Below are 19,453 nucleotides of genomic sequence, written 5' to 3'. Positions count from 1 at the left end.
ACAATTGGAGGGTTCAGAAATATTTTGGCATTGGGCACAACCACATCGTTTCCTCGGCACTCCGCTTCCATGGCGGAGCCAAGCCTGAGCTCCCCTCTGCTCATCCATGGCGCCTCACCCTCCAAATCCTGGGCGTGCAGGGTAGCTTTCGCACTCATAGGTGAGTCTCTCCTCTCCTCTCCCTTTCTCTCTCTCTCTCTCTCTCTTTAATCATTCCTCGCCCTTTTTCTCTCTCTCTCTCTCTCTCTTTAATTATTCTATTTCCGTTCATTTTCTTGTAATTTTAGCAATTTCAAATCCTTCTCTGCGATATTTATTTTTTGATTGAAAGGTTTTTGTTTCCTTTTACTTTTTAAGAACTATTCCCTACTGTAATTTCACCATTTTTTCTGTTCCCTTTAATTATTCCCCTTCCCTCTCTCTCTCTCTCTCTCTCTCTCTCTCTCTCTCTCTTTTGTTTTGATCTTTTATTCCCTTTCCCTTTCTCTTTCTCTTCATCAAGTTTGATCGATGGTTTATTTTCTGTCTGGTGTGTTTTTTAGATGATTGGCATCATCTCTCTTATGCTTCTGTATCTTGCCTTTGTTTTCAAAGTATTTTACTTCTCCATCCAAAATTTATTCATCGTCCATATTATCCTTCAATCTCTTTCCTCAACCTTTGATTTCTTCTACTCTCTCTCTCTGAGATAATTTCTCTTCTCTGATATGCCATGTCTCTACAGTTTTAGCAGCCGTGTGGGTAGTAGGTGGAAGGCAACAGAACGCTCTAATACAACAACAAAGGGAGGGAATTTCATTAGAATTCAACCTAGAAGAAAAGCCAACGCCAGTAAAAAATGAGGAGGGGAAGAAGAAGGAGGTGGAAGCAGAGCAAGGCGTGGTGGCGGCAGACCATGGGAGGTGCGCCGCTGTAGGGGTGGATGTCCTGCGGGAGGGAGGCCATGCGATGGATGCTGCAGTCGCCACTGCACTCTGCCTCGGTGTCCTCAACCCCATTGCGAGTGGGATCGGCGGCGGAGCTTTTTTACTCCATCGCAGCTCTGAGACCGGCCTCTCCCAGGCATTCGACATGCGTGAAACAGCGCCTGCAGCTGCTTCTCAGGTCAGCCTCCCCTTTCCCCTCTCTCTGCAACACATGAACATTTATTATTATTAATTTTTTATTATTTGCGTGTAAAAATGGCTGTTCTGATTTCTAAATTTTGGGGCACTTTTGTTTTTGGGTTTAGGGGCGCACGGTTTACATGAATTTTTTTTTAAAAATAGGAGGCTGACTTTACCAACTAAAAAGAGGTCTTTGTATACGACTATTTATACGACGTCAAATTATATGGCTGAGGATCTATCATTTTTTGGGCACAAAATTAAATATGATATTTTGAATGTTGTGACCACTCAGTTTAAAAAATGGATGGGTGTCTCGGATCGAGCACTCAAAAAACCCATTCGGATCAATAAATTGATGATTCGGATCGGGAGTCGGCCGAATCGGTCGGATTAAGCATTAAAAAAATCTCAAAAAATTATGAAAATTCATTATAAATGTTTTTTTTAATAATCTAATAAAAAATGGGGGTACTGCATTATTAACTTTCATTTTTTTCATCAATATGGGAATATTGAGATTTTCGTTCTCTGTATGAATATTCATCAAATATTTATTAAAATCTGATTAAAGACGATGTTATACATTAAAATTAGAATTATTGGTATGTTTTTTTTTTATTTTATCATTATTTTACTATACAAATAAAAATAAATTTAAAATTTTTCTTATAATATCATCTAATTTAAAAATATAAAAATTTAATAATAAATTGGGAGAATCGGCCAAATGAACAAATTGTCTCAAAATATTTTAAAAAAAAATCATTATGAATATTTAAAAATAGTGTTTATTGAGGTTCTAAAAGAAATTAGTTGCCTTAGTCCAACTAAGCCTTTATACCGAAAAAAGAAAAAGTTTATATAAGGTTGCAACCTTAAAATCTAGAACTACGGATGCACCTCAAAAATCTATCGAAAAAGGTTATTTTAGTATTGAAAAACCCTCTAATTGATCGTCTCAATGTCGAGATGTATGACTATAATAAAGAAAGGATTTTGAATCCCAAAAGTGATGCATCTTACAACACACTATAGACCGTCCATTTTCAAGATTTTCGTATGTTTATAGATCTACTTGATTTTAATCATTTTTGGATTTTAAAATTTTATAATTAGATATGAAAATAGATTTTGAGATAATCTTAATAATATTTTTAGATCAAAATTATATGCTACAATGAAATTTGGAAGTGCGCCTTAAATGGATTGTTTAAGGTTATGGAAACCACCCCCTTATAAATGAGGTCCAAATATGTCTTCCATCGCATTTGAAAACTAAGCACGAATAGTCCCACATCCAACTATTAAAGGCTGAAATAGCCATATAATAGTCTATCTGTTAACCTTTTATGTAATGTTGCAGTTGGCATGTAGATGGTATATAATTATGGTATATAATTTTGATGTAAAATGTTATTAGGATTATCTCAAAATCTATTTTTATATCTAATTATAAAATTTTAATCTATTTGATTTGACAAGCAATGACTAAAAGTGATCGTAACTTCCTCGTACCAAAAATTAAATAGTCTCGTAATATACAATCTCTTATTTAAATGCTTTCTATAGGGCCTAGGCTTTGTGAAGAAAATAGTAAAGCGTCGCCTTGAAATCTTGCTTGGAAAATATGCAAGGCATGAGCAATCCTTAACATGCTCTATGATTTGTTTTCATTGCTGATTATGAAATTTGCAGCTTAAAAAATGGTGTAGATCTTGTAGATTTATGAACACTTGAAAATGAACGATCTAAATAATTTGCTACAAATAGTATATTTTTAAGGCTTAAAATCTTAAATTTTTTTCACAACTATAATGATCATGGTCGAGATGATCGATTTGAAGGTTTTTCAACACCTAAACTATAATTTAGATGAGTTTTAAAGTGAGGATTTACTTTTTTTTCTATAGAGCCTTCGCCTTATTTTAACATTTTCCTTGTTAAAACATCCACATACTTGTTTGGTACAAAGGTCCAACATGAAACCAATTTATAATTCATTAAAAAAAAACTTCAAAATTTTAGCCTCAATATAAAGCCAAACAAATATATATTTAATTCCACAAATTAATTTAGCTTCATAATTAAATTTCTCTACAATTTACATGCTCATAGATATATCCATCCATTCAATCCCGATCCATTGGTGGGGAGGGAATTGACAACAATGTGACATGTTAACAACCGCTGCTGATGGTAACAAATGAAACATTGTTTCAAGTACTATTGTTAGGATCGGGAATACTCAGTCTAAACTCGGTATCAGCCCAAACCAACCCGGTTTCGAACATGGAATCGGTCCAGTTCCTTGGACTTAGCCCGTCTCATCAAGAAACAGAGTGAGTTGGTCGGGGAACGCGGAACCGGCCAAATTGTCAAGTTCCCATATATTATAATTTTATGTTTATTTTTATAGGCCAATTCTCGAGAATTTGTCCAATTCGCCAATTCAACTCGGCCATTCATCAATCAATACCAGATTTCGGGAAGGCCGATTCACTCGATCCGTCTTTGAGTTTTCAAATTCGGGTTTCAAGGCTCCCTCCCAACCATCCAATCGACGGTGCCCTTCTCGAGGCGAATACAGATGTGCAGTACACATTGCACCAAACAGTTCGACATATTTATCGTGCCCAGTGTTTGCAAAATCGAACTAGAACGGCTAACCCCACATGGACATGGAAACAGTTTAATCGGCGTAACCGGTAAATCGGCTGATTCAAGTGCTCTAACCTGACAAGTCCCTGACAGTCAAAAAAGTGTTGAAAAAATAAAACAGATAAAACAAGAATCAACTAAAATATGAAAAACATATAAAAAATGATTAAAATAAAACACATTCAAATGAAGTTGACAATTAATGAAAAAAATGGATTTTAACAAATCGATTGTGCCTAGGGGTATTTTTTAAATTTTCAAAAAAAGATGGGAAAAATATAAAAGTGAGTATTAATTGCCAAAACAAATTTTAATTTTTACCATAATATATATATTTTTTTGAATTTTTTTTTTAAATACTGATTGATCGCCAAAATTGCTCAAAACTGGAATGGGTGCAGTTGGCATACAGATGCATCCGTAGTTGTAGAGGTAAGGTGCACCTTCAAATTTTATCATGGTATATAATTTTAATGTAAAATGTTCTTAGAATTATCTCAAAATCTATTTTTATATCTAACTATAAAATTGTAAATTTCAAAAATGGTAAAAATCAAGTAGATCTATAAACATATGAAAATCTTGAAAATTGACGGTGTAGATAATATGTTGTAAAATGCACTATTTCTGAGATTTAAAATCTTTTTATTTTTTTGGCCATATATCTCGATGTCGAGATGATCAGTCAAAGGGTTTTTCAACATTAAAATTACCTTTTTCTATGATTTCTGAGGTGCATCCGTAGTTCTACATTTAAAGTTGCATCCTTATATAAACTTTTTTCATCTAGAACGTATTAGTGGCCAATTTGGATCTAACCGGGAGGTTAGCAGTTACCGGTTAGATGGCCTCAGTTTCCTGACTTTGATCTTGCCCCGTAATTTTCTCTGTTTCCTCCTTCACATAACAAAAAAATTCTTAAAAAAGAAAGCGACGTGATGCTAAGGCACATTTTTTAAGGATCTTCTATTTTTTTGATTGTTGACATTTTTTAAGGACTTGCTCTTATTAAAATGAGCTACAGCTAGCTAGTGCCTCTTTGGAGTTTGGTAATGCGTTCTCTTTTTCTTTATGCATTTTCTATGTAGAAACATTGACAAATAATATTGAGAAGATAATTTAAATAACATTGAAAATAAATTTCAGTGCTTGTATACAATGAGACCATTTACTTTTGGTATAAGAAAGTCACAATTATTTACGACCATCTGATATCAAATCTAATAGCTTGGGTGTACCACAAAGTTTGAGAAAAATTCTTTTGAACTTTAAGCTTGATCAATGGAATAAATACAATCACAAAATTTCACATTTAATGGTCAAGATTAATTGTAACCACTTTGTACCAAAGATAAATAGACTAGTTACATACTTTCCCTAATTTTCAAGCCATACCCAAAAGATTCTATTAAAAAAAATGGTTTGTTAGTACTGTAGCCCTATCAGAATAAGTAAATCCTCACCTCATAATTCATTAAAAATTCCAATTCAAGTGCTGGAAAATGTTCAAATCAATGATCTCAACTTGAATTTTATGGTTGTGAAAAAAAATCTGGATTTCAAGTTTTCAAAATAGTGTATATTGCAACAAATCATCTAGACCATCCATTTCACCCAAAAAATAAGTGTAAACAGGTTCGTAAGATATGTATTATTTTTTTGCCTTTCAAATTTTATTATTGGTGTTGAAAATTGATTTTAGAACCATCACGAAGATTTTTTATGTTCAAAGTGCTTTCTGAATAACGAATTGAGGTGAGGCTTTATTTTGTTTTCATAAAGCCTAGGCCCTATAAAAACTTCGTTTTGTTTTGGTTCATGTGGTCGGCTTTATTGAGCTTGGGTTCTAATCATTTTCAAAAGAAAGAGGGACGACTTTTTGTCATTTTCCTTAAATGCCTAGAGGACTTGGACAAAATCTGACCCTCGTTTTCCTATTTCCACCCAGAAGATGGGTGAAAATATTCTATGGGCCCTTCTAACCACTCGATGGATTTTGGGTGAGCAATATGGGTGGTGTAAGTTTGCTCTTTGATGATATTGATCTTTTTTAACCCTTAATATAATGCAAACAACTCAAACAACTAATTTGTTGAAGCAGTTTAATCTTGTTTAATCTTTTGGGAAAGGTTTTTATACTTCACCTCGTGTATATAAAATATTTGCTTCCTTTTCCATCCATACAATTTAGATCAATGAGTCATTGATCGTTTGATCTAGATCTAATGTCTTAGAGTGTTTTATTTTTAGTTTTTTTATAAATTATATGCATATGAAATTTAACACGTGCTATCATCTCAATAAGGTGTATCTAAAAGATATTGAAAATATATTTTTGATCAAATATAATAACCAAAGTATTTTTTGAATATTTTAAAGGTATTTTGGTTATTTTATTGAGAATATTGTTTTTATATTTTTTTTTTTTTACAGGTGCCACGTTTCGAGAGGAGTGAATGCCCAAATTTGGTGTCAAAATAGTTTGAAAATAAAAATTAAAAATAAAATAGTGTAGAGATGCAACATTAATTGGGGCAATTACAGCCATCCATTCATAATGGACAATTGCATAGGGGAAGCACATAAGTTTTATGCAGTAGAGGGACCGGAGCATGAAAATATTGCCCTAATCTTTTTAAGGAAAATTAGTCATTCAAGGTCGGTTCCTACTGCTGAACTCCCCCTCCCCCTTCCCCCCCCAAAAAAAAAAAACATACAACTTAGGGAGAAACGTTCAATGAACCAAATTACATGAATACTAAATGGCTTCCTAGACTGGCAGAAAATTTCAATTGCTAAATTAGGGAGAAAATGTTTATAACAAACAATAGAAGGAATCCCCTTTTCCTTCTCATTGTTTAATAAACGATAGCTTGCTCTTTGATGATATTGATCTTTGTTTTACCCTTAATAAATTGCAAACAACTAATTTGTTGAAGCAGATCAATTCTTTTAAGGAAAATTATTTATTTCAAGGTCGATTCCTACCACTGAACTCTCCAAAAAAGAAAAAAATTATTTTTATGAGGTGGGAGAGACTATTTATATATATTTTCTACGTCGCAGGGTTTATCTCAATTCATAGTACAAATCTTGATCGTCGATCTAGGGAGACTAGTAGGGTAAGAGATTTGAGTCATATTGATCCACCATTAAGATTAAAAGATATGAGCTATAACCTTTTCTTCCATTTCCTAGATCTATTCCCATCAAATCTTTAAATAAGGAAACTAATATTTTAATCTATCCAATCTTTATTTTTTGGATCAACGATTTACTAAATATTTCAAATATTCAATCTTATAAGTTAGCTATACCTAAAAAAGATAAGCACAACAAACAATAAGATAACTATCACCAAATATTGGAGAACAAGTTAATCCCTATTGGTGGGGTGTGACACCTTTTGGTGGTCATGTGGGCTTCACCTAATCCCACATGTTCTAAATTGGTCCCCATATTTATGGGGGTCCATCAAATTTTAGAAAATATTTTATTTTGCATTTAAAATTTTTAAATCTTATATTTTATTTAAAACATTGAAAAATTAATTTATCTTAATTTATAAATCCAAATGTCAAAAATAATATATCAAAAGATTCAAAAAAATTCAAATAAACATTCTAAAAATCATATATCGTAAAATTAATTAAATTAATTAATTAAAACTATATAATTTTGATAGAAATCAGATCCGTTAGATCTAGGAATTTATCAATATACGAGAGCATACCACCATCAACTGCGAACCACAATCCATTTAGCTTTCTTAAACTGACCCAAAAGTTTTCATGACCCACAATCCACAGCAGGGGCTCATGATTGGCGCACCAAAGGCAGCCAATAGACTAGGGGACGCAATCCCAATTTATGGATTTCAAGTTCTCCCTAAGAGATAAAAAAATCATGGCCTTCCAGACCGTGATGCAACTATGACTTTATGGTGTATAAGGGTAATCTCTTGCACATGTACATGCTTTACCCTCATTCGTGAATCTCAATACGGCTATCTATGTACATGTCATGTGTTGATATAACGATAATGTTTTTAGCCATGTCTCTAAAAGCTCTCATCTGGGCATACTTTGACCTCATCAAGGGCTAATCCAATAAACTCTTCTCGGTAGATCCCAATGCCCAAGTATCTTAGGTTTTTCCAAACCCGGCTGGCCCAGCACGTTGAGTCTAGAACAAATATTGGCAAACTCCATTTGCATAGTATGGTCCTCATGAAGACAACATTCCCACTAAATTTATGTTTCACTATATAAAACACTCATACAAGCTCTCATAAGGCCTTTAAAAGCCACATAAGCCAACATGTTTAACAAACAATAATAAGGAACCCCTTTTCCCTTTTTGTGGGGTTGAATCTCTTGCCAGGGCCCAATAGTCTCAAAAGCTCTAACTCTTTACCAATATAAAAGGTAAAAGAAAATGGACAGTAGGGGCAAGAGGAAGGCCTTTGCTGCTTAATAATGTCTAAAAGGAAAAAGGAAATGTTTAAATTGAGGTTTTATTTCCAATGCAGTCAGTCCCATTCTGAATTTTATTTTAGAGAAAGATTCACAACACTAATTTTAAATATTATTTTTATCAAATTCGCTTAGCCGTTGTAGACTTAAGCGAATAACGGTCTGTATTTGGAACTTACCAGTTTACTAATGATGGTCTGTATTTGGAACAACAAATTTTTGTATGAATTGTGGGAACCCTTGTTTTCAACTCTCTCTCTCTAGCGAAAAATATGTAAGGGCACGTTTTGTTGGTAAGTAAATGTTTCTCCACGAAAATATTTACATATGTAAACACTTTGCATCAAAGTTTCCCTTAGGATGTTTGTACAAGTGGCCAATTAATTCCTTTTCACAAACTTCTATCAAAGATAAGAAAATTCTGCAGCTTAAAAAAAAAGCTCTCATCCTACAAGTAACCAAAAAGAATACCATTGTTGAGTTTCAAGTTGGCTCTTTCTCTCATATGAATAAAGAAGAAAAGATGCAGCAGAGGAGTCTATTTAGGAGTCTAAATACGCAAAATAATGGGAAGTTTGTTGAAAAACCAGTGCTAATTTATAATGTCGAAAGTAAGGATGAAGATAGAGAAGAAATATATGCTCTTGCTACCTATAATGATAAACTTTGGAAAAATCTCGAAAGTGTTGTTCTTGATAGCATTAGTCGAAGCCTTAAAGAACACGAGCTGGAAGACCCTCTTATAGTTCCTCCTATTGCTATGAGACCACCGAGTAATGATGCTGATGATGAAGTTCCTGTAGTAGATAATTTTGAGGGATATGATGACTATGACAATGTTAATGATGGCGTGTCCTTAGTGATATGACATTTTGGAAGTTGGTACAATTTTGGATGCAATTAATGTACGTTATGGTGACTCTTTTGACGCCATTACAGACACCCTAAAGGAGGAGCATAGAAAATAGCTAGAGGAAAGACTTGTTCGGAGTAAAATTCAGAAGAAAGGAAGGCTTCAAAGAGAATTTGACAATTTGGTATGCCATATTAACTATGATCACGGTGAGGTAAATGTTTGTCCTCGTGCTCACTCTAAAGCTTTGCTGCTTATGTTTGCTAGTCCTTCAAGGGTCACCAAACATAGAGATGGTTACCACCAGTATGTATGAAAGTATTATGTTGGAATGTCAGGGACCCCAATAGTGCTCAACGTAAGGGAGATGTTCTTTCTTTTTGCAGAAAGGAAATGTCCGATCTCTTGTTTCTTCAGGAAACTAAATTGGAGGCTCTGACTCTTCATACTGTCATATTGGTTTGGATAAATAGCTCCCTGGATTATTTGGGAGTAGATGCTTCTGGTTCTTATGGTGGTATTTGGGTCCTTTGGGACCCTTTGGTTTTGAGTGCTTCACAAAACTTTCTTTCCAGTAGACATATTTCTATTGTTTTCCAGGGGCCTTTAGATAAATTTTATTGGTGTTTATCTATGGTGTATGAGCCTAGCAGAGCTGTTGACAGATCTGTTTTTGTTTAAGAACTAGCAAATATTTAATTAAATTTGAATGTGCCTTGGATGGTTTGTGGTGACTTTAATATTATTAGATGACCAATTGGTTCTACATCTTCTCCTTCTATGTATTATTGCATGAGAATGTTTGAAGGTTTTATACAGCACCATGAATTGATTGATCTTGCTTATACTGAAGCTAAGTATACCTGATCCAATCATAATTTACAGGATCCTATTTTGACGAGATTAGACATGTTTCTTGTCTCTTATGAGTTTGTTACTCGTTTCCAAAAAATAAGTGTGAAAGCCCTACCAAAAATTTCTTCTGATCATGGCCCTCTTCTCCTTAACTATGACGGTTTTTTGTCTAGACCATCCTCGTTTAGATTTGAATTGGCATGGCTATCAGAGTGATATTTACTCAGCCTGATTGAAAATTTCTAGAAAAATACTATTGTTAATGGTTGGAAAGGTTTTTAAATTTTAAAAAAGCTTCAATTATTGAAACAAATGATTATTATATGGAAAAAGAATGTTTGGGGAGATTTACAATCTAAAATCTGGGTAGCAAAGTCTCATATAGAGGAGTTAGATAGTATTCAGTTTATGAGAGGTGCTCTAACACAAGATCAATTCAGAGACAGAAGCTTATGGGTGGCTATGTATAAACAGTTGCTTAATTTGGAGGAAATTTATTGGAGACAAAGATCTCATGTACAATGGCTCAAGGATGTCGATAAAAATACTAGATTCTTTCATGCTATTGCTAATGCAAGGAAAATGAGTAACTCAATCCAAAGCCTCGGTATTGAAGGAATACACTGTGACAACATGTCAGAGGTTGAAAGGGTCCTGGTTGATCATTTCAAGAAGTCTTATGAGGACAATAGTGAGATTCAACTATCCATTCAAGATCTACCTTTTACTAGGTTGTTGTTAGAAGAAGTTCAGTGGTTGGAGAGAAAGTTTGAAGAGCAATAAATCAGAGAAGCAGTTTTTTGCCAAGGTAGAGATAAGGCTCCTATCCCAAATGGATACCCAATGGTTTTTTTTCAACCTTTTTGGGATATTTTGAAAGACGATATTGTTCAATTATTGGAAGAATTTTATTGGAGGGGTAAAATTAATATTGCTATGAATTCCACTTTTATTGGTTTAATTCCAAAGAAAAATGTCATTACGGAGATCAAAGATATTCGGCCTATTAGCCTTATTGGTAGTCTTTATAAAATCATAGTAACAATTTTAGTTAATAGACTGCAACAGGTGATTCACATGGATATTAAAAGACCACAATCAGTATTCTTGAAAGATAGAAAAATTATGGATAATATTCTGATTGCACAGTAATATATCCACTCAAGAATCAATGATGACAAACCGGGTCTTATTTATAAGACAGACTTTGAGAAAGCATATGATAAGGTTGATTGGGGGCGTGTTATAAAATATCATGGCTAAAATGACTTTTCGTTCAAGGTGGAGATTATGGATTAATGGTTGCCTGTCTTCTACCCATTTTTCAGTTCTTGTTAATGACAAAGCAATTGACTTTCTCAAATGATCAAGATGATTGAGACAAGGGGACCCTCTTTCACCATTTTTATATACTTTGGTAGCTGAGAGCTTTAGTGTCATGCTTAATGGATTGATAGTACAAAGGATCATATCAGGCATTAATATTAGTAATAATGGTCTTATAGTATCAGATTTACATAATGTTGACGATACCATTATATCATGTGATCCCACGGTTAAGGAAATCACTTGCCTATGGATTTTATTAAAAAGTGTGGAAAATCTCTATTGGACTTAAAGTTAATTTGAGTAAAACCAAGCTCATTGGTATTGGCTGTCCGCAAATAGTGATATCAAGAATGACACATTTATTAGGTTGTGGTGTTGAGTCCTTACCTTGAACTTATTTGTTAATTCCCCTAGTGGATTTGAGACCTTCAAGATTAATTTGGGATCTTGTAATGGAGAGATTTGACAAGAAACTGGACACTCGGAAGCTAAAACTCTTTCTATTGGGGGAAGATATACATTGATTAAATCCACTTTGTCTAACCTCGCAGTGTATTTTAAGTCTTTATTTAAGATGCCAAAAGAAGTTGAAATACAACTAGAGAGAATTGTGATAAATTTCTTAAGGGGAGATGACATAAGAAAGAAAAGATTTCATCCGTTGAGTTGGGAAAAAGTTTGAAGACCAATGGAGGGGGCGGGGGGGGATTGGGTATTAGGAGAATGAAATTGTGGTAAATGATCCATATACAATATGAGTCTTTCTAGTTACTTGTTCTGAGAGATAAATATGGAATGGATTTGAACTTTGACCTCATTAAAAGTCCAAAACAAGACAAGTTTGTCATATGTTTAGAGAGGTATTGAATATGAGAGATCTGTGTATCTACGATAATTCCAAAAAATAGTGGGAAATGGAGAATCCACTCTCTTTTGGTTTGATAAATGGATTTGAGATGACCCGTTGAGATATTTTTTTCCTGAGGTTTTCTCAAAAGCTTTAAACCTGTTAACATCTGTCAAGGAGGCTAGCGGGGGCGTTTACACTAATGTTATTTGGTCCATTCCTTGCAAGTACAAGAGAGGTACAGACAGATTTATTGAGGAGTATCAGACATTGTTGAAATTATTGAATGACACATATTTGACTCCAAATATGGATTATAGCTTTATTTGAGATCTTACCCATTCGGGAGATTTTTCGGTTAAGTCAACCTACAATCTATTATTTTCTGATCGTTGGAGAAACTTGAATACTGGTTTATTCACTATTAGAAATTGCATGTGCCTCTTAAAGCACAGTTATTTTTATGGATCTATGTGTCAAGATTAATTAGCAATTGTTGATAACTTGAGAAAGATGGGGTCTATTATTACCAAGGTATGTATCTTATGCAAAGACAGTGATAAAACTTCGCAGTAGTTATCCCTTTTGTTGCAAATCTTTGGGATTGGGCTCGACAGTGCCTCAATCTGTCATCACCTTTGCCCCAAAATATTGGAGCTCTTCTTAATCAATGGATCACAACTGATATTTCAAAGATGGGAACTATTCTTTGGAGATCTATTTGGGTTAGCCTTCTGTGAAATGTGTGGAAGGAAAGAAATAAAAAAGTATTTGATAGTATAAGTACAGATCTGTCTACATTAAAATCGAATATTTTGACAGTTGCAGCTGATTGGTTCCTTGCACATAGGAACAATGGATTTATTCCAAAAAGTCTTATCATTAGCAATTCCGTGGTAGTGGCGACTATGAGTGTTACCACCAACACTCGTAGTGATGTTATTTGGATATCACCACAAGTGAATTCCTTCAAACTTAATTTTGATGGAAGTTCACTTGGCAATCCATGGCCAGTTGGCTATGGTGGACTCATCAGAAATAATTTGGGTCACATTATATTTTCTTACTCGGGTCCTTGTGGTATCACAACAGCAAATGAGGCGGAAGCACAAGGTTTATTAGAAGGGTTGAAATTGCTATGCATTTTGAAAGGGGGCAGGATTATCGAAGGAGACTTGGCAAAGCCTAGAGTAAGAGAAATGCGCATATTCATTGGAGATTAAGGACTATCTTTTATCAAATTTGGCATATTTTATCGACCTCTAAGGCAAAGGTCCAACATTGTTATAGAGAGGTGAATGGAGATGCCGATGTTCTTGCCAAAGGAGGAGTCCTTACTCCAAAGGTCCAACATTATTATAGAGAGGTGAATGGAGATGCCGATGTTCTTGCCAAAGGAGGAGTCCTTACTCCCTCTCTATTGCTTACTTCATTTATGTAATATTGTGTCTTTGCTTGAACATCTTGTATTTTACATATAAATTAATGATAAGGCGTACGTTATAGTTAAAAAAAAAAAAAAAAATGTAAACACTTAGCAGTAAATATTTAAATATTATTTTATATTAAATATGAAACATAATATAATATAATATATTATAACTATCGATTACATAAATTAAATATTATGTATTATAATAAAAAATATATTAATAATATAATTATAAATATATAATATGATATAATTTAAAATAATATAATAGAATATAAAATAAACTATTATTTATATAAAATGTTATTTCTATATTATTAGCAAATATTATTGAAATATAATTTATTGTCTAATATATGAATTAAATATTATATAAACATATATTATTTTTGTAAATATTACACAATAGTCTAGGAGTATTTTTAAGATGTAAATTTTGGGGAAGTATGTTGTCAAAAAAAAAAAAAAAAAAACAAGCAAACAATTGGGAATGTAACATGTTTAACCTAGTCACTAACATCCACATCCAATAAAGAAAAAAATAATTTATAATGCACTCTATGTAGCTAGAAGATGTAGGTAGGGCTTTCTATGTAACATCCCACATTGAATAGGGACCTTCCAATTTTGGAAATTGACAAGTGTTGAAGAACTTAAAATTGAATTTTATATTTGAAAAATGGGTAGGGCTTGTTTTTGCCGTTGAATTATCCAAAAAAAAAAGAAACCCTCAAAATTTAATTCCATATTTTGAAAATAATGAGGATTCTTAAATTGGATTCCAAAATTTTTGGTCAAAAAGATACAACTGAAAACTTCCTCTTAATCTTTCGAAAAACTGAAGTGCTTCATTTTTCTGTCCAAAACGAAGAACACTCCGAAGCACATACTAGTAAGATTGGGTGATCTCAACCATCTCTTGTTGAGAACCAGATGTAAAGTCCACAAGTAGTGTACTGTTTATATTACATATGCCTCGTATTGTTTTCTTCCCTGCAATGTGTTATTGGCCCTGCTTAGTGTGTGTGTGAAAGAGAGAATCTGAATTTAAGCTCACTATGACAAAATTCTGCCAAACTGAAAGCCATCTCACATCAACAAATAAGAAAACAAAGAAAACATTATCACATCTGTCCATCATACAAATTTCTCCACTCCACTTCAGATTGTATTGTTCCTTAATGCGTACCAGTGATCAAATTCCCAGTTCTCAGAATACTTTTGTGTCTGATCGTTGCTGGTTTAGAGTCTGATTATGCTCATGTGGTTGGATCTTGAGCTGATGCACTAGCCCTGTTCTTTTAAACCAGGACATGTACAACAACAACGAGCAAGCCAAGAAATATGGTGCACTTGCCGTGGGAGTACCAGGAGAGCTTGCAGGCCTTCACACAGCATGGCTTCAACATGGCAGGCTTCCATGGAAGAGACTTGTAGAACCAGCAATAAGATTGGCAAGAGATGGCTTTCCAATTGCTCGATATCTTGGCTCTAAGCTTCTAGTATTTCAGAGCAAAATTATGGGTAACCCTGGTTTACGCAGTATCTTTGCACCAAATGGAGAGCTTCTAAAAACAGGGGAGATTTGTTATAACAAGAAGCTTGCGGCAGCGCTTCAGGCTATATCAGACCATGGCCCTCTTGCTTTCTATAATGGAAGTGTTGGAGAGATGTTGATTGAGGACGTAAAGAAGGCTGGAGGGATTATAACGATGGATGATCTCAGGAATTACAGGGTTGAAGTAAGTGAGCCTGTGAAGTTCGAGGCCTTTGGGCATGAGATATTGGGCATGCCGCCTCCTTCTAGTGGAGCTGTGGGGCTATCTCTGGTATTTTTCCTCTGCTTCTTATTTAGTTTCAAGATAGGCATATGCGGATTATGTTTACATGGTTAGAGGCATTGATGGAACACCATTTCTCATTTTTCTGAGAATATTCACAGGGAAAGGGAATGCCAGTTCCCTGCTTCTCATCCCCTTCCATTTTGTCTGTTAATTAGTTACATTGATTAAGAACTGAGAGTCTTTCTTCATGTTCATTCTTTCTTATGTACAGCTGTGCTTTTGTTGTCTGTGATGCGCTTGTTCTTGCGCCCTTATTGGTCAGGTCCTGAACATTTTTGCCAGTTATGGTAATAGCAATGCGGCAAAGGGCGATCTTGGCCTCCACCGGCTAATCGAAGCTATGAAACACATGTTTGCTATCCGAATGAACTTGGGAGATCCAAACTTTGTCAACGTTACATCTTGCATGCTTGATATGCTTTCCTCAGAATTTGCATCAAAAATTCGTGAGAGAATTCTCGATAACACCACATTTCCCCCCGACTATTACATGAACCAGTGAGAGAAAACACTTTCTTTACCCTCTTATTTTATTTCTTCTTCTTCTTCTTCTAACAGTCGGTCCTTAATTGCAGGTGGAGTCAGCTCAGAGACCATGGAACAAGCCATTTTTGCATAGTAGATGCCAATAGAAATGCAGTTTCAATGACTAGCACTGTGAATTCTCCCTTTGGAGGTGGCATGGTCTCGCAATCTACCGGAATTTTGCTTAACAATGAGATGGATGACTTCTCAACACCCACTGAGATGACCCCTGATCATCTTCCTCCGGCTCCTGCTAATTTTATCGCACCTAACAAACGACCCTTGTCATCCATGTCCCCATTTATTGTTCTCAAGGTATGTCAGATATTGAAAATTTCTAATAGTAACTACAATTGACAAATGAAAATGTTGTAGCATGACAGCCTGCAAATGGTATATGTGGTACACATTTGGGGCATCCTCCATTCCCAGGATTAACCCTTCCGCAAATATGGGCACTATTATTTGATGATGAAAAACTGTACGCAACTTGAAAGTGAACTTCATTTTACTTGACTTTTTATCACCAAAATGTGTTTCACATACTTCTTCTTTCTTGACACAATGGGCATGATTCCTTCTTCTATCAATAAATCTATCATTTGATATTTTGCCCTGACCCTGTGAACTTGTCCATGAAAATTTTGAATAGGACGGCCAACTAGCTGGAGTGATAGGAGGTAGCAATGGGATATTCACAATTCCTGCAGTGGTTCAGGTTTTCATCAAGCATTTCATCTTTGGAATGGATCCTCTGTCTGCTGTCCAACATCCGCGAGTCTATCACCAGGTCCCTGAATCAATTTCTTCGCTGTTTTTTACTTTGGCTCGCAGCCTTTTTTTTTTTTTCGGTTGTTGCTCTGATAATGCTTGGTTTCTTGATGTTGCATTTTTTTTGGTTTTTCAGCTGATACCTAACGAGGTGTCATATGAGAATTGGACTGTGCTTGATGGGGAGCACTATGAGCTATCTGATGAAGCAAAGTTATTTTTAGAGAAAAGAGGTCATGAACTACAGGCCATGGAAAATGGTGGTATATGCCAAATGGTTGTTCACAATCTTCGGCGCCCAACTACTGCTATGTTAAAACGAAGATCGGTTGGTCGAAATCGAGTGTTTCATGGCATGCTTACTGCTGTGAGTGATGCTAGAAAGGATGGATTCCCATCTGGCTTTTGAGTGCCATTGTTGTAAATACATTTATTGTGCAAAATAATGTACTTATCATCTCAATCATATTCAAGTAATCTTTCATAGGCAATAGAGTATGATCTTCTTTTGATGGCACAAGAACATAAAAAATTATTATTATTATTATTATTATTATTTTATGTTATAATTAATATTCTATTAAAACGGATATCAAATAGTTAGAATAAAGCTGAAGGGTTTGATGATGATAATACTTGACAGGAATAGGAAATTTCTTCCAAAATGAGGCTTGCTCACACTAAACCATATGTCCACGTTTTAATCCAACGGTTGGCATTATCTACTACTTTTGTCATTACATGACCATAATAACCCTAAATCAAAATCTCAATGTTATAGGCTGATTTTCCAAGGTTCGTCACGCTCCTTTGCTCTTCATACGGTTGGTCACATTCACAGGGGACTCTATCTCTATTATTGCTTAGAGGCCGTTAAATTATGGGTGTTTACTGAGCATGTAACTCCCTCCCTTGGTTAGAAGACCTACTTGCGAGGATTTTTTTCAATTTGAAATTTTGGGAATTATTCAAGAATTATTAGATGACTTTTGTCAAAAAGTGAAATAAAAATTGAGTTCTCTAACTCTTAGATCTCACTATCTAAAAACTGGATGGTCTCTATTATATCTCGAAATGTTAAATTATGGGTGTTTATTTTATTTATGAGCATGTAACTCCCTTCGTTAGAAGACCTACTTGCAAGGATTTTTTTCAGTTTAAAAATTTGGTAATTACTTGAGAATTATTAGATGATTTTTATCAAAAATAAAAATAAAATAAAATTGAGCCCTCTAAATCTTAGATCTCACCATCTAAAAACTTGATGGTCTCTATTCTATCTCAAGACATAAGTTTTTTTCAAGTGCATAGAAGGTGAAATTAGGATTTTTTTTATTGAGGTTAGTCTATGGTTTGAAGAGCTTATATTTTCAAATTTTGGGGTCCTGAAATTAATTCTAATGGTGTTTTACACGAGGGAATAAATGAACACTCTACTCCCGAGGGAGTAAAATATCTTTTGGCTTTATTTATTTGGGGAGTGATTTCACCTCACTGTTTCATTGAAATTTAACCAAGTTATTCTTTTAAAAAAATCATTTTCATGGCATTTGTATGACCACATAATATACACAAACACTCTTTTTATCCCAAAAATCAATCTAAAAAGAAGAAATTGAATCGGCACTAATGAAGCGATCAAAACGAGTTGCTCTCCAACATTGAATCCATATCTTCTATTTAATGAACATTGACATCTAGATCTAGACCTTTATGAACATAAAAATCCATTTGTTCATTTGTTTTCTAAATTATGTTGATAAGGCTATCTAAAAATTTTGGGTTAAAAAAGAATCCCTCTAACTCCTAGATCTAGTTATCCCATCTAATAGATAACCTATGTGTACTGGGTTAAAAAATATTTTTTAAGGTGTTTTTTTAAAATTTTGATTTTCTTTTTTTAGAGAATGCTCATCAAAATAATGAGAGTTGTATGCTTAGAACTGGGGCCAATCAAATGCACGTAATATGATTTTTAAAGGGGCATTTCATTATATTACTTTAAATCCGTTATATGAAATCACTCCACTACTTTGAAACAATAATCTATTCTAAGTGTAATTTAATTAAATAAATCAACACTTGTTCTGTTTTCTTTTTTAAATTGTAATTCTTAAAATTGAAATCATAAATAAATCGGCAAACAACCTTACAAAGTCATTATAGTAGTTCAATATTTGGGTGATTACCTTATTAGTTTCATTCAAGTTAAATACCTCAAAAATATTTAAATATGATTAAATTGCTAGGGGTATTTTTGTAAATTTGGCACTACGAAAGTGGCCTGAGCTAAATGATTAGAATATTCCCGGTTGTCGAAGATTAGGGATATGGAACTGCCAAACTACATTAATGCCTTTTAGACTCTTGTTCCATGTTCCGGATCCTGAACAAGTGACAGTTATTATGGTCATTTGGCTCAAGCCCCCTAAGTGGATTAAGTTACAAAGATTTTTTATTTGTTCAAAAATTTTAATCCTGAATAGTGGCAATTGGGTCATTTTCAATAAATTGTTTTAAAAAATATCTTAATAAAATAAAACTTGCAAAACAACAATCAAAATTTTAAATAAGATGATTGGACCACCTTAACCATATGTAAGATATTTTCTAACTAAAATATTTGGACTTATGTGGAATTGTTTAAAAAGAAATGGACCATATCTGTAAATTTTAAGCACGTTGGAATCGATGGTTCATGCGAGGGATTTAAGGACACCTATTTTAAATGTCCAAGTGTTGTTGTGTTATCATG

General features: G+C 34.1%; 1 protein-coding gene across 6 annotated transcripts; it reads left to right on the top strand.

Moving 5' to 3' along the window:
* Positions 1-15: 15 nt before the first annotated feature.
* On the top strand, positions 16-17,189 carry LOC18422328 (glutathione hydrolase 3). 6 transcript variants are annotated; one of them, XM_088865576.1, is made up of 9 exons: positions 16-160; positions 725-1,104; positions 6,201-6,425; positions 7,577-7,720; positions 14,869-15,387; positions 15,665-15,900; positions 15,978-16,242; positions 16,580-16,717; positions 16,835-17,189. In XM_088865576.1, exons 4-9 carry the CDS (start codon positions 7,700-7,702, stop codon positions 17,105-17,107), a joined length of 1,452 nt encoding a protein of 483 aa, XP_088721702.1. In that variant the 5' UTR covers positions 16-160; positions 725-1,104; positions 6,201-6,425; positions 7,577-7,699; the 3' UTR covers positions 17,108-17,189. The 6 variants fall into 6 exon arrangements, with proteins under 6 accessions (XP_088721702.1, XP_088721703.1, XP_088721706.1 ...); XM_088865577.1 differs by lacking the exon at positions 6,201-6,425 and adding an exon at positions 3,526-3,814; XM_088865580.1 differs by lacking the exons at positions 6,201-6,425; positions 7,577-7,720 and adding an exon at positions 9,182-9,309.
* The last annotated feature ends 2,264 nt before the right edge of the window (positions 17,190-19,453 follow it).

The sequence above is a fragment of the Amborella trichopoda genome, chromosome 4, assembly GCF_054954075.1.
Source record: "Amborella trichopoda isolate Santa Cruz 75 chromosome 4, AtrichopodaSantaCruz75HAP2 v2.0, whole genome shotgun sequence".
In the NCBI taxonomy this organism is placed as follows: Eukaryota; Viridiplantae; Streptophyta; class Magnoliopsida; order Amborellales; family Amborellaceae; genus Amborella; species Amborella trichopoda.
This window is presented reverse-complemented; position numbering and strand designations above follow the sequence as displayed.